The following is a 14,437-nucleotide window of genomic DNA, read 5'->3' on the forward strand; positions in this document are numbered from 1 at the left end:
GAATCTGCCACTGAGTATGGACCAATATATACTTCACATCAGCCAGACACCCTGGCACACACCTTTAATCCCAGCATTCCTTTGATAGGATGGAAGCTCACAGGCTATTGAGCCTGGAGAACACAGTTCAGGAGGTATAAAAAGAGAGACCCCAAAACAAGTTAGGAGGAGAGAACCAATCTGTAAGAGTTGTCCTGTGACTCTCATACATGTACCCTGGCATGTGTGCACTTGCACACAGACACACATTTTTTTTTTTAAGAAAAATAAGTTACCTAAAATAAAATTATGATAAAATGATCTATCTAGTAGATTTGTCTGAGGACAAGATGTGAGAAAATACTAAGCTAACAGGTAGAAACCCCACAAAGGAAGATGCTCTTTAAAGTATGTCTTTAAGGGACTGGAGAGATGGCCCAGTGGTTAAGAGCACTCCCTGCTCATGCAGAGGACCTGCATTCAGTTCCCAGCACCCTCATTGGTTAGCTCACAAATGCCTGTGACTCCATCACCAGGGGCTCCAACACCTTCTAGCCTCTGTGGCATGTGCACACATGCACTTAAACACGTGACATGTGCTTATACTTGGGAGGTGGAGGCAGGAGGATGTGAAATTCCAGGTCATGTTTAACTACACGGTAAGCTGAAGGCCACCCTAAGCTGCACAAGACTGTCTCAAACAGAAAGCAACAAATAGCTCTTTCTATGTAACGTACCTGCACATTTGCCTATGAACTCTTCACCTGGGTGCTGAGGGTGCCAGGCAGTCGGATGGGTTTTACGGCAGGCCATTGTGCTTTCCCACCCAGGACACAGACCTGGTGCCCAGTGATATTGCGGCAGGCTTCACCCTTCTCCACCAGCAGCAGGACAATATCAGCAACAGCCTGGAGCCTCGGGAGGTCGTCACCCACTCTCCAGGGCAGTCTCAGGTAATGACCGAGCCACCTCTGACGTTCGGTGCTTCTGTGTAGATCTCCAGAGTCCTGCAGCCAAAGCCTGGCATGGGGCACGCAGGAGGATGAAGCAGGAAGATTGTGAGTCAACAGCCAGGGCAATGTAGTGAGACCCAGGCTAGAAACAGACCCTGTGTAAGAAGAGAGAAGAAGGGGGGAGGAATGAAGGGAGGGAGGCAGACGGGGAAGAAGAGAGGTACAGCCAAGAACGATTTCCATAGCCTTCGCACTGAAACGCCCAGATCCCAGGCACAGGAGGCTCACTTCAGTCTTACTATCTAAGTTGCATTGTAGGAAAATCAGTGTTGGGTCCTGTCTTCCAGAAGAATTCCTTCTGGGATGGGGCCTGAGTCACCCCAGAGTGTTTTCAATGTAGGTCTAGAAAGCAGAAACAGATTTAGCTTTGCCTGATGAAAAATTTCCTGCCATAGATCTTTATGTTTCCCTAAGAGAGAGTCATGCTGGGCATGGCAGTGCACACCTGCTTGTCCAGCAGTAGGGCCCAGAGGGAGGAGGATTGTGAGTTCCAGGCCACCCTAGGCTACACGATAGAAGGGACAAAACTAACTCATTCTTCTCTTTCCTTCCCTCCCTCTTTTCCTCTATCCCTTTTTGCATTGTTGGGCGTAGAACCCAGAATCTTGTACATACTTCTAGGCAGACCCTCAAGAAAATAACACAGAGAGAAGCCATGGCAGCCAGGCACTGACTGCACCCATGCTGTTGGGAGTCCTTCAGGCATTGCTGCTGTGATATGCTGGGACCAAGGCAACTTAGGAAAGAAAGCATTTATTTGGGGCTTACAGTTCTAGAGGGGTAGAGCTCTTGGCTGTCAGCAGTGGGTAGGCAGGCCTGGCGCTGAAGTAGTCGCTGAGAGCCCACATCATAAGACAACCATGAGGAAGAGAAAGAGCTTCTGGGAATGGTGTGAGTCTTTTGAAACCTCAAAGACTTTCCCCTGTGACACACCTCCTCCAGGTACCAACAGCTCCCTTGTTGCTGGCTGGAAAGCTGTGAAGGCCTCTGTGCAGGAAGTTCCTGAAGAGTCAGAAAACCCACCAGGGATCCCTGCCTTCCTCCCTCACATTTCTGGTGGAATCCATCGCTGGCTGTTTAAAAACCAGCTTTTTAGCAGCTGGTGGGTCTGAGAGTTCAAGGCCAGCCTGATCTATGTAGCAAGTTCCAGGCCAGCCAGAGATACATACTGAGACCTTGTCTCAAAAAATAAAAGTGCTAGGTGTGAAGCTGGCATGGTGGCACACGTCTTTAGTCCCAGCCAGGAAGGCAGAGGCAGGTGGATCCCTGTGAGTTCAAGGACAGCCTGAGTCCAGGACAGCCAGGGCTACACAAAGAAACCCTGTCTCAAAAAAGCAAAAGAAAAAAGAAAAAAAAAATGCTAGCTATGGTGGCACATGCCTTTGGTTCCAGCACTCAGGAGATAGAAGTGGTAGATCTCTGAGTTTGAGGCTAGCCTAGTCTGCAAAGCAAGTTCCAGGTCAGGACAGCCAGAGGTTTCTAAAGACAGGGTCTTTAAAAACAAACAGTTTTTCCCCTACAAGAGGCAGGAAAGATGGCTCAGCTGTTAAACTCTTGCCACACAGGTTTGAGGGCTGGAGTTTGGCTCCCCAGAACCCATGTAAATGCTGGGTGGGTGTGTTGGCCTGAAATTCTAGTCTTGGAAGGTGAAGATAGGGGCGGCTGAAAGTGAGGTGTTTACGAGACTGCCCAAGTTAGTGAGCCCTGGGTTTGAGTTAAGGACCCTACCTCCATGAATAAGGTGGAAGAGTGAAGCTTCTCAAACCGTGGGCCTCCGCACACAAGCAGATGCACACACACACACCAGTGCCTACACCTTTATGAAACACACAGGTGCACCACAAATACACATGGGAGAAAAGAAGTCTTGAGAGTCAAGGAGGAATGAGCAGGAAGACTTGGAAGCTGGAGTCCAGCTGTAAGACCTCACCTCAGTTGGGTGAGGCTCAGCAGCTAAAGTACATACTTTGGCAGTGTGGGGCCAGAGTGCAGATTCCTAGAACTCACATGTAGGATGCCATACTGAGTGCTTCTGTGATCCCAGGGTTCTCAAGGCGAGATGGCAGCTGGGGATGGGACAGTTAGGAGGCTGGAAAACCAGCCAGCTCGGGTATCCCACAACCATTGTTTTTCCAACAAGGTGGAAGGTGAGGACAGGCACCTGAGGCTCACACGCACAGCTTTCTCCATTGTTGTCTCTCACACACACATAAAAGGGCTTCTTTTCATTCTCTCCCAGGAAGCTGATTTGGACGCAGAGGTGGAAAACTGCCACCACTACATGCCGTTTGCAGCAGCTGCCTATGGATGGCCCCTGTACATCTATAGAAACCCGTTTACAGGGCTGTGCAGGATTGGTGGCGACTGGTAGGTCAGCATGGTGTGGTCCCCTCATGGGATTTTTAAGAAAATATACATGTTGAAAGCGTGCAAGAATAGAACAAAGAAGGCATAAGTCCTTTAGCTAGAATCTGTCTAGATCTGTAACTCGTTGTATCCTGAGTCCTCTAGAGTCTGTGCTTTATCTCTCTATTTTTTTTTTTTTTCCTGAGACAAGGTCTCCCTATGTTGCCTGTGGCTGGCCTGAAAGAAACTCAAAATGTAGATCTAGCTGGCCTTGAACTCTCCAAGATGACCGCCTCTGCCTTCCAAGTTCTGGGAGTAAAGGTGTATGCTGCCACACGTGGCAGTTGCGAATTTTTAAAAAGCTACTTGTGATTACATTTATTTTATCTGTGTGTGTGAGTGCGGATGTGGAAGACAGAAGACAATGTTCCCTCCTAACGTGGTTGCACGGATGTCACATTAAAGAATGAAAAGTGCAGGCTTCCCTTTGGAATAGTTTCCAGAGAGCCGGCCCAAATGTGAATTGTCCGCTTCCCTCCATGTCTTCTGTCTGTCTGCAGTTTGCAGTCTGTGGCCTTTCTCTGTCTGGTCTTTGTCTGCTGTCTGTCTGTCCTGCCTGCCCCTAGCAAAGAGCTTTTTTTGAACAGCACGGAAACCATGGTACAGGGAGGGAAGAAGGCATGCTTTTCTACAGAAATCTTAGTCTGGGTTTGACAAGGGAAGGAGTTACTTTACTGACCCAGAACAGCACTCAGAACCACACAAAGATGTGATCAACCTGTGTGTGCATGTTGCTTCCAACATCCACAGACAGTCATCGCTTAAGGCTCCTCCTAGCCTGTTGGCTATTTCAGCAAATGATCGACACAGCATGCACACAAACACACACACACACACACACACTTTATGCTAGGTTGGTTCTTGGAAAGAAAAATAGTTTAAGAATGGAGCTGTTCAGGCCAAGCAGTGGTGGTGCACACCTTTAATTCCAGCACTCAGAGACGCAGAGGAAGGCAGATCTCTGTGAGTTCGAGGCCAGCCTAGGCTAGCCTAGCCTACAGAGCGAGTTCCAACCCTTGGAAAGCCGAACCAAACAGAACAACAAACAAAAGAGTGGAGCTGAGCATTTAGCTTTCCTTGTAGAAGCTGAGAGGAACACCGCATATTAAGGTTGGTTACATTGTTCTCTTAGGGGCAGACCAATTACACAGTAGGACAGCAGGTTGAGGTCATGGTTTCAAACTGTCTCAGGATATATCATGAACTTGATCGCAAGATCTGAAAAATGTTCAGTCTCTGAAGGCAAGAGGGATGGATTTTCAGGAAAATATATTCTCATACACTGGGAACCAGACTCAGATTGTCAGGCTTGGTGGCAATCAGCCATCTCGCCAGCTCATGCTTCTTTATCTGTTAACAACCTGCCTGGATTTCCTCACAACAGTCATCACAGTGAAATTTTAAAAATCAGGACTGTTATCATTGATCATTAACTGGTAACTTGTATTTGAATTCTTTCTGTTGTCCCAATAATATGCATGTGTGTAATAGATGCAAGTGATATATATCTGAATGTACATGTGTGTGCACATGCATGCGTGTGGGTTTGGAGACCATAGGAGGATGTCGGTGTCCTGCTATACTTTATTCTCTTAGGGTCTCTCATTGAACCTGGAGCTAAGCTGCTGGCCAGTAGCCCCAGCCATCCTCCTGTCTCCACCCCACCACCTCACAGTGCTGGGTTACAGACATACTCATGGCCACACCTGACCTAGTATGTGGCTACTGTGGATTTGAACTCTGGTCCTCCTGTTTGCACAGCGAGTACTCTTTACCACTAAACTACCTACCAGCCTTTCCCCCCCGCCCCCCCCCCATAGAACCCAGGGTCTTGTACTCACTAGGCGAGTATCCTAGCTAGTCCTCAGCCACCAGGTCCAGGTTTCAAATCCCTTTGTTCTTGTATAAGTCAATCGTGACTAGACTGGAGTGGGTGGACACTTGCTGTTTTCTCAAATCCTCAACTCCTCCGCTATACGGAAAGTTTGCGATTGCCTGTTCCTTGGTATCTGTTCCGACACATGCTTCTTACTTCATTCACAGCTGTGGTTCATTGCTGCTGTTTCTATAACTGGTATTTGGTAGTCACATGCCCTGACCTGACTGTGCAGGCTGGTTCCAGTGTCCTTTTGATAGGACCCTGTCACTTTCTGGGCACTTCCCTAGTTAATTGTCAGTTTTGAGACTGGGTCTCATGTAGCCAAGGATATCCTTGAACTCCTGATCCTCCTGCCTCCACCTCCCAGGTGCTAGGATTACAGGCTGCCACAAGTGGCTTCCTCATTTGTCTCAAATGGAAATTTTCCAAATGTTAATGTGTGCAAACTTTGCAAACTGTATGCCGTAGCACACGTGTGGACATCAGAAGACAGCCTTCAGGACTTGGCTCTCTCTCTCACCGAGAGTTCTAGGATTGAGCTCAGCAGGAGTCTAGCCACTAAGCCATCTTGGCTTTGATGGAAGGTGTTGCAGCCACAGCCTGTGCTTGCCCCACTTGCAGGGTGGAGATGCTGATTAGAAACTGGATCTGAGTGCTAGGTGTGTCTGTCCCTCCTGGGGTGCTGCACCCTGCAAGGCTTTCTGATGGATACAGATAGGCAATTCAAGAAGAAAAAAATGAAGTTACATTTTTGTTTGTTCTCTGTGTGTGTGTCTGTATGTGTGTGTGGACATGGATGTCAGAGCAGAAGACAGCTTGGGAGAGTGTGGATCCCCTCCCAGGCAAACTCAGATCATCAGGTTTGACAGTGGTGTCTTTGTGTGCCAAGCCAATTCCCTGGCCCCAGCCACAGAAATGTTACATGACCTTTCCCATGTGATGTTTCTGTCAGTTTTCATCTGTGCCAGTCTGGAACCCAGCCGCAGGGTACTTTGCTCTCATGCTTAATCCCTGGTGCTTCCGAAGCTTCTCCGGCATCCTGGTACCTCATATTGGTAACAGGACTGGAGGGCTGGCTCCGTCAGTAAAGCGCTTGCCATCCAAGCATGGGGACTAGAGTTGGGAGTCTCAGCATCCATGTAAAAATCCTTGTTCAGACTCTGCCCGTGCCCCCCAACCGTAAGGTGGGGAGACAGGAGGGTCTCTGGGACTTGCTGGCTGCCAGCCAAGTTCAGTGAGACATCCCATGCTCACGTGCATGTTAGTGCACATGTGTGGGCACACACAAAAGAATGAATGAATGAGTGAATGAATGTCTAGAATGTAGTAGCTCAGTGTAAAAGCATTTGCTCCATGTGTAAGACCCATGGATTCCGTCCCCTGCCACTCAAGACCAGTTATGTGGTAATGGTCACCCTGCCCTCCAGAGTTGGCTGTATAAACCGTACAGTGGGGTTGCTGTGCACCAGCGAGGGCCTCACGCTGCCACAGCCACCTCCTTGCCCTTCCTCTAGTTGCAGAAGCAGAGAGACAGAGTACGATGCAGTTGAGGGTGACCAGCACAACTGCCACTTCTCCTCCATCCTGAGGACCACGGGGCTGCAGTACAGGGACTTCATTCACATAAGCTTTCACGACAAGGTATTGTCTCAAACAGGGGTATCTACATGTGGGTCCTAGAGGCCTGTGAGATCTGGTGGTAGTGCATGCTCAGGTGTGCATTCGTGTGTGGGCGCACATGGGCGTGCATGTGTGCATATGTGTGCATGTGTGCATATGGGTCCTGGGCATTGAACTCGGGTTATCAGGCTTAGCAGTGAGTGTCTCAACTTACTGAGCCATCTGGCTAATTCCCAGCCTCCTTTTTACTCTCAAAATGGTTTCACTGATTTCCCCATTCAGTCCCAGAACTTACTCTGACCCAGGCTTGAAACCATTGTCCTCCTGCTTCAGCCTCAGCTTCTTAAATAGCTGGGATCACAGTGCAGGCCTGAAATGGATTACTCTCCATAGAATGCACGTGCACACGCCTGAGCTTGCCTACCTACCAGCCTCAGAAGTCTTTTCAGCGTTGTTCAGTGGCTCTCCAACCATCTGTGCTCTCCAGCCCACAGAGTCTCTTGGCAAAACTTTTCTTTTGTTTGTTTTGTTTTTCGAGATAGAGTTTCTCTGTGTAGCCTTGGCTGTTTTGGACAAGCTTGGTAGACCAGGCTGGCCTCGAACTCACAGAGATCCGCCTGCCTCTGCCTCCCCAAGTGCTGGGATTACAGGCATGCACTACCGCACCCAGCTTCTTGGCAAAACTTTTAAGATTTCTGCAGTTGGGCTGGTGAGACGGCGCAGTGGGTAAAGGCGCCTACCACCAAGCCTGTCCTCTCATTTTTCACACATGCATGTACACATACGCTCCACCAAAACTCCTGCCAAGTGTGGTGGTGCATGCCTATAACCCCAGTCCTGGGAGGCTGAGGCAGGGGAGAGAGAGCCAGGTTTCTCTGTAGTTGCTGGTGCTCTGTGCCGTGTGAGGTAGCCCTTGTGCTGGTTTATCTTCCAGGTGTATGAGCTGCCCTTCATAGTGGTCCTGGATCACAGGAAGGAGGCTGTTGTGGTCGCCATCAGAGGGACCATGTCTCTCCAGGTAATGCTGGTGTGCTTGACAGATTGGAACGTGGGCACCCAGGGTGCTCAGAGCAGGGGAGAGCTTCCGTTAGGAACAGAGGAAGTCACTGTGAGGCAACCACGGGAGGCTCTGAAGCCAGGAAGCTAGTGTGGGTTGTGAAACGCTGATGATGAAACATGGGGAGGTGGGCCCCGTGTAGCTACAGCTGTTGGCAGCAGAGAGGCCAGCATGTTCCAAGACAGACTAGAGGGGTACTTGCTTGGTTTGCCTCCTGACCCTTAGCTATGCCTGCATGACCCCAAGCCCACTCTCTGATTTCTGTACCCAGAGCCTGATGGGACAGCGAGAGCAGTCTTGTATCAGGAGACACACTGAGCCATGTACGGTGGTATGCTCCTGTAATTCCACCACTCCAGAGGCTGAGGCAGGAGGATGGCAAGTTTGAGGCCTGCTTAGGGTGCATAATAAGACCGAATTTAAAAAAGGGGGTGGGGATGACAGCTGGGGAGATGACTCAGTGGTAAAGTGGTAAAGGGCAAGGACCTGCATACAGTCCCCAGAATCCACATAAAAGCCAGCGGTGGTAGCATGTCTGTGGTCCTCTGTTCTACAGAAAAAATGGGAGATGGAAATGGGGGTTTCTGTGGAATCCCATGGGCCAGATAGCCTGGCATGTACATTAACCGCAAGAGACCTTGCCTAAGACAAGGTGGAGGCTGACATCTGAGGCAACCACCACCCCTGGGCATGGCACACATGTACCTGCATCCACACACATGAGTGTGCACATGTGCAGTACACACAAAGATTAAAAAAAAAAGCAGTCACATACTATCAGGTTCCTTTTTGGGGTTCTCTCCAGGCCCTACCTTCCTGTAGTCTCCTTGTGCTAGCTCTTCTCGGGTACAGTGAGCTCCTTGTCCCCTCCAATCCTCTCCTGGCCCTACTTGTTGAGCTGTCTTCCCTCTTTCAGCATCTGCTTTCTGGTTTCTTCTCTGCCACCCCCCACTCTCACTTCCTAGTTCTTCACTTCCCCAGAAAGGGCCAGTGTTACTGCTGAGCAGGCAGGACAAGCCTAGACTCACTGATGCTTTGCAGGCTGAAACAAAGTTTTAAAGTTCAGGGCTAGCCTGAGCAACTTAGACCCTGTATCAGAATAAAACAGGGCTGGAGACATGGCTCGGCCCTACGTGAGTTCCATTCCCAGCACCTACATAGCAGCTCACAACCATCTGTAACTCCATTTCCAGGGGATCCAGCACCCTTTTCTGGCCTGTGTGGGTATCAGGCATGCATGTATTGCACAGACATAACTTGTAAGCAAAGCATCCATACACATAAAAATATTGTAATAAAGGGGGCTGGGAGGGTGGACATCATGGTGTCACAACTTTAATTCCTGCTCATGGGAGGCAGAGGCAGGCAGGTGTCTGAGAGGTAGAGGCCAGCCTGGTTTATATAGTGACTAGCCAAGGCTACATAGTGAGACCTGGTCTAAGAAAAGAGCCTGGGCACGTACTGTGGCACCTGCTAGTATCTCCCTGTCAAAGGCTGTGAATGAAGGTAGAGTGCTGAACCCGCCATGAGGAAGGGCCTGAGCGCAGTCTGTAGTGTAAGTGAGCCCTCCTCTCAGGCGTCGTCTTAGAGCTCACAGCCTCAGGCTATATCCTTCTTTCCTAGCCCTTTTTTGACCAGTTGGTTCCCTGCAGCGAGAGAAAGGTTTCCCGTCGGCTCAGTCCCCATCTAGGCTCTCATCATCCTAGTCGATCCATTTTCTTTCCAGGCAGGCCCTTCCTATGTAACTCCCAAGCGTCCCCAGATGCTGGAGTTGCAAGGATGCTCCCAACACAACCTGCTCCCATCTGTCTTTATACTGCGCATAGGCCTCCGCTCTTCCTTTCTCTCTGGAGACCTCCAGTGCACACGGCTTCCCACAGTGCTGTTCCCCATCAGCCTGGTGGGTGCTCTGTGACCTGCCTGGCACCTTTTCCTAGTCCTGCTCTGTACACAGCACTAAATGTGCCAGGTGGCCTCTAGATGGCCCGAGGGGCTTTTTCTCATGTGGGAATGAGCAGGGCATGGCGATGTATGCCTGTAATTTCAGGAGCCCAGCCCGGGAGGCGCATATGCTCATGTGTTTACTGTGTATTCCTTCAGGTCTGCCCTGCCCCTCAGCCCACCTCTCCTGTCAGCATCTTTAGGACTATTTAGTGAGCCATTGAGTGAGTGCTTTTGAGGACCAGCACAGGGCTTTGTTCAAACCCAGAAACATGCCCCAGGCTGGGAAGGTCCTTAGATCGCAGCAAGACAAAGGTGCTTCTGGATGCCCTTGTCCCTTCCACCACTGCCATTCCTGCCTGGCACCCAGCCAGCTTCCTGCCTCACCTGTGTTCTCTGCAGGAGGCTGGGTGACATTTGTCTCTACTGTCTGCGATCCTTTAGAGCAGTGCTTCTCAACTGTCCTAACACTGAGATCTTTAATGCAGTGCTGTGGCGAACTCAACCATAAAATTCTTTTCATTGCTACTTCTTAATGGTAATTTTGCTCCTATTTATATTATGAATCACAATATAAATATCTGTGTTTCCCCAGTGATCTTAGGCGAACCCTGTGAAAGGGTTGCCCCAGGGGATCTTGACCCCACGTTGAGAACAGCTTCTTTAGAGTGTCCTGGGAGCAAGAGGCCAGGCCCCCAGCCTTAACACATGCAGCCTTCACCTGATGTGCAGCTCCGCAGGCTGACCTTGCTGTCTCCACATTCACAGGACGTCTTGACTGACTTGTCTGCAGAGAGTGAGAACCTAGAGCTGGATGCTGAGATACAGGACTCTGTGGCCCACAAGGTACGTTTATTTTGAGAGGGGCCATTTCAAAGAGGCCAGGGAGAGTGGACTGTCAGATCAAACACATGAGGCAGCCTGTTGTTTCCTTTTCTTCTTTGTTTTTTTCTTTTAGAATGAGTCATTTGTAGCCCTTGTTTCCTTTTCTTCTTTGTTTTTTTCTTTTAGAATGAGTCATTTGTAGCCCAGGCTAGCCCATAACTCACTTTGTAGTTAAAGATGAACTTTCTGATAACCCTGTCTCCAGTCTGAACACTGGGATTACAGGTTGGGAATCAAATCCAGGGCTTCACAGATGCTAGCCGAACATTCTGTCAACTGAGCTCCATCCCCAGTCAGTTTCCCTCTAAAGTCTGAGAAAAATGCTCAGAGCAGCAGCATGGCGCTCCAGCCTCGTGGGCTGCACAGGCTGGACAACTCACTACCCACAAGTTCCCTGTGGATGTGGCCACAGCCTAGTTCTCTATTTCTCTCTTCCTGTTCTTTGGGGGTGGAGTGGGACAGAGTTCCCCCAGGGAGGAGGAAAAACCCACTTCAAACGGGTATGTGGGGCTGGAGAGATGGCTCAGCAGTTAAGAGCACTGGCTGCTCTTCCGGAGGTCCTGAGTTCAATTCCCAGCAACCACATGGTGGATCACAGCCATCTATAATGAGATCTGGTGCCCTCTTCTGGCATGCTGTGAAAACAGAGCATTCATATACATAAAAATAAATAAAAATGTAAAAAACAAAACAAAAAAACAGGAACATTTTAAAAAAAAAAAAACGGGTATGTGTGTGAGATGGTTTTTAAATGTTGGTAAAAATAAGTATAGTAACTCCAGACTTGGAGAGCCTCAGGTAGGGGGATCATGAATTTCAGGCTGTCTTTCGATACATGGCAAGGTCTAGGCCATGTGAGTTTTGTGGTGATATTTTCTCTCAATAAACCAAAAAACACAAGATGGATGGGAAGATAGGTGAATGGATGATGGGTGGGTGGGTGGATGGATGGATGGATGATGGATAGATGATAGATGGGTGGATGGATGGGTGCGTGGGTGGATGATAGATGGGGGGTGGATGGATGGATGGATGATGTGGATAGATGATAGATGGGTGGATGGATGGGTGGATGATGGATTGATGGATGGATGATTGGATGGGTGGGTGGATAGATGATGGATGGATGGGTGAGTGGGTGGATGATGGATGGATGGATGATGGATAACATTTATCATTTTAACCATTTATGAGAGTTCATTTCAGTGCCATCATGTGTTTGTACGGCGTTGTGTGCCCATGTCTTCTATCTATACCGTAATTTTTCATGAACCGTGATATTGGCTCTGAGCTTATTAAACACTAATGGCCCCACTTTCAGCTCTGGTAGCCTCTATTCTACTCTCTCACCTTGTGAGGTTGCTTCTTCTAGTATTCTTTATGTTTGAGTGTTTGTGCATTTATGTTTGTGTGTGTTCCTGTATATGTGCAGGTTCACATGTATATGTATACCCAAAGGTCAGAGGTTGATGTTGGACATCTTTTTCAATTGTTTTTTGCCTTAGTTTTTGAGATAGGGTGTCTAACTAAACCTAGATTGGGTGTTTAAATCTGTTTGGATGGGGCCTGGGAAGCAGCTCAACTGGTGAAGTGCTTGCCAGGCAAGTGTGAGGATCTGAATTTGGGTCTCCATCACTCACGTGCAAGAGCAGGTGTGGCAGGTGTGGCAGGTGTGCCTCTGCAGTGTCCGCACTGGATTATGCTTATTGGACAGTCTCATGTAAACAGCAAGTGGGCACCTTAGTCTCAGCTGTGGGAAGATGGAGGCAGCCCCAGATGCTCTGGGACCAGCTAGTCCAGCAAACATAGAGGCAAGAACCAACACCCGAGGCTCTAAGTGTCCTCAGACCTACACCCATGTGCTGTGGCTCGTGTGAGTCCACACTCAATGTGTACACACGTGTACACACACACACAAATAAATAAAAAGGAGTGGCCTTCTTCAGAGCTGTGCCCATTAATGGTATGTTATTTTGAACAACTGTGTTATCAGTTGTTTCTGATCACCAAAACTTAACTAAAGCAGGGCTAGGGGTGTGGCTCAGTCAATAGGGCATTTGCTTAGCATGCATGAAGTTCTGGCTTTAGAGCCCGGTGTCCCAGCCTGGGTGTGGTGGTGCACACCTGTAATCCCGGTACTGAGGAAGAGGAGGTACCAGACTCAGATTATCCTCAGGGTTATCCTCAGCTACAAATAATGAGTTTGAGGCTGGCTTGAGTTACATAGTCAGCTCTCCCATTAATAAATACATAAGTAAAATAAAGAAAATCCTCTTTTTCCTTATTCTGTCTATCTTTCATAACTCATTCCAGTCTTACTGTAGTTCTCAAAAGAGTGTCTCTAAAAAAATGTTTTTGCTTGTGTGTTTGCACGAGTGCTTGCTTGTCTGCGTGGATACCGTGTGTTTGCAGTGACCATAGAGGCCAGAAGAGGGTGTCAGGAGTTGTGAATTGGTGTTACCAGGAGTTGTGACTCCCTGTTATGGGAGTTAGGAATTGACCCTGGTTTCTCTGCCAGAGCTCCAATTGCTCTTAACCTCGGAACCACCTCTCTGGACCACAGAGTAGTTTCTTACATTCTTCCATATCTTTGTTGAGACTGCCAACAAAGTTTTGTTTGCTGTTGAATGGGCAGCTAGGCTCTCACACAGTGCTTCTCAACTGGGGCCCTTTAATACAGTTCCTCATGTTGTGGTGACCCCCAGCCATAAAATTGTTTTCCTTTACTACTTCATAGCTGTAATGTTGCTACTGTTGTGAATCACAACGTGGCTCACATGCAAGCTGGACGGTGCACTGCACACCTTTAACCCCAGCCTCAGCAGGAGAGCCAGGCAGGTATCTGATGTCCAGCCTGGCCTATAGACCCAGTTCCAGGACAGCCAAGCTACACAGAGAAACCGTGTCTCAGAAAGACCTCCACCAAAAATAAAAAAATAAAAAAAAGTAAAAATATCGATGTATATATACAATACGCAAGATTTCTGGTGTGTGGTCCTGTAAAGAAGCTGTGACCACAGGTTGAGAGCTGCTGCAGAGTGGAACAGTTTAACCCTCTGGGAACAGTTCTCCTCGGCTCTGCTGCACACCCATCAGCCGTGTGGTGGAGCATGCATTGTAGCATCTACCTTTCCAATACAAGAAGAAGCCACAAAGCCAGAGCCCCCGGAACACTGGGGGTCTTTCATTACCACACAGCCTTTGAGTGTGTCCCACTTTCAAAATATTCTCATTATCTCTCAGCTGTAGTTTGAAAGCTCAAAACAGCAATAAACAGCTTTCTCTACTTCCTCTGCTTTCTTTGGTTTGTGTCCTCCAATTTGAGAGTGGGTTTACACAACTCAAAACTGTATGAGTTTTTAAGTGTGAGTGAGGAGTGAGGTGTATGTGTGTCACAACATGTGTGCCAGAGAATAACTTATGAACCTTTCCTTCCACCATTTGGGTCCCAAGACTAGAATTCATGTAGGCCCAGCAGCAGGAACCTTGACCCCTGTCCCAGTGTGGCTGTCCCTAAATGGTGTGTTTAATATCTTTATAAAAAGATTATCCAGGCATGGTGGCGCAGCACTTGGGAGGCTGAGACAGGAGGACCAAAAGTGCCAGGCTTGGGCTGGGAGAAGGATGCTTGCCATGCAAGCATCAGGACCCAAGGCT

General features: G+C 48.7%; 1 protein-coding gene across 2 annotated transcripts in view; it reads left to right on the forward strand.

The window, feature by feature from the left end:
* Daglb (diacylglycerol lipase beta) overlaps window positions 1-14,437 on the forward strand; it is a 37,777-nt gene that overhangs the window by 13,982 nt on the left and 9,358 nt on the right. The window contains exons 5-9 of one of the 2 annotated variants that reach the window (XM_060368085.1): window positions 810-932; window positions 3,232-3,359; window positions 6,792-6,918; window positions 7,832-7,915; window positions 10,664-10,741. In XM_060368085.1, coding sequence (XP_060224068.1) covers window positions 810-932; window positions 3,232-3,359; window positions 6,792-6,918; window positions 7,832-7,915; window positions 10,664-10,741 — 540 coding nt within the window. The remainder of the gene's footprint in view (window positions 1-809; window positions 933-3,231; window positions 3,360-6,791; window positions 6,919-7,831; window positions 7,916-10,663; window positions 10,742-14,437) is intronic. The other variant, XM_060368086.1, reaches the window with a different exon arrangement.

Source organism: Meriones unguiculatus, chromosome 15 (assembly GCF_030254825.1).
Source record: "Meriones unguiculatus strain TT.TT164.6M chromosome 15, Bangor_MerUng_6.1, whole genome shotgun sequence".
Taxonomy (NCBI): Eukaryota; Metazoa; Chordata; class Mammalia; order Rodentia; family Muridae; genus Meriones; species Meriones unguiculatus.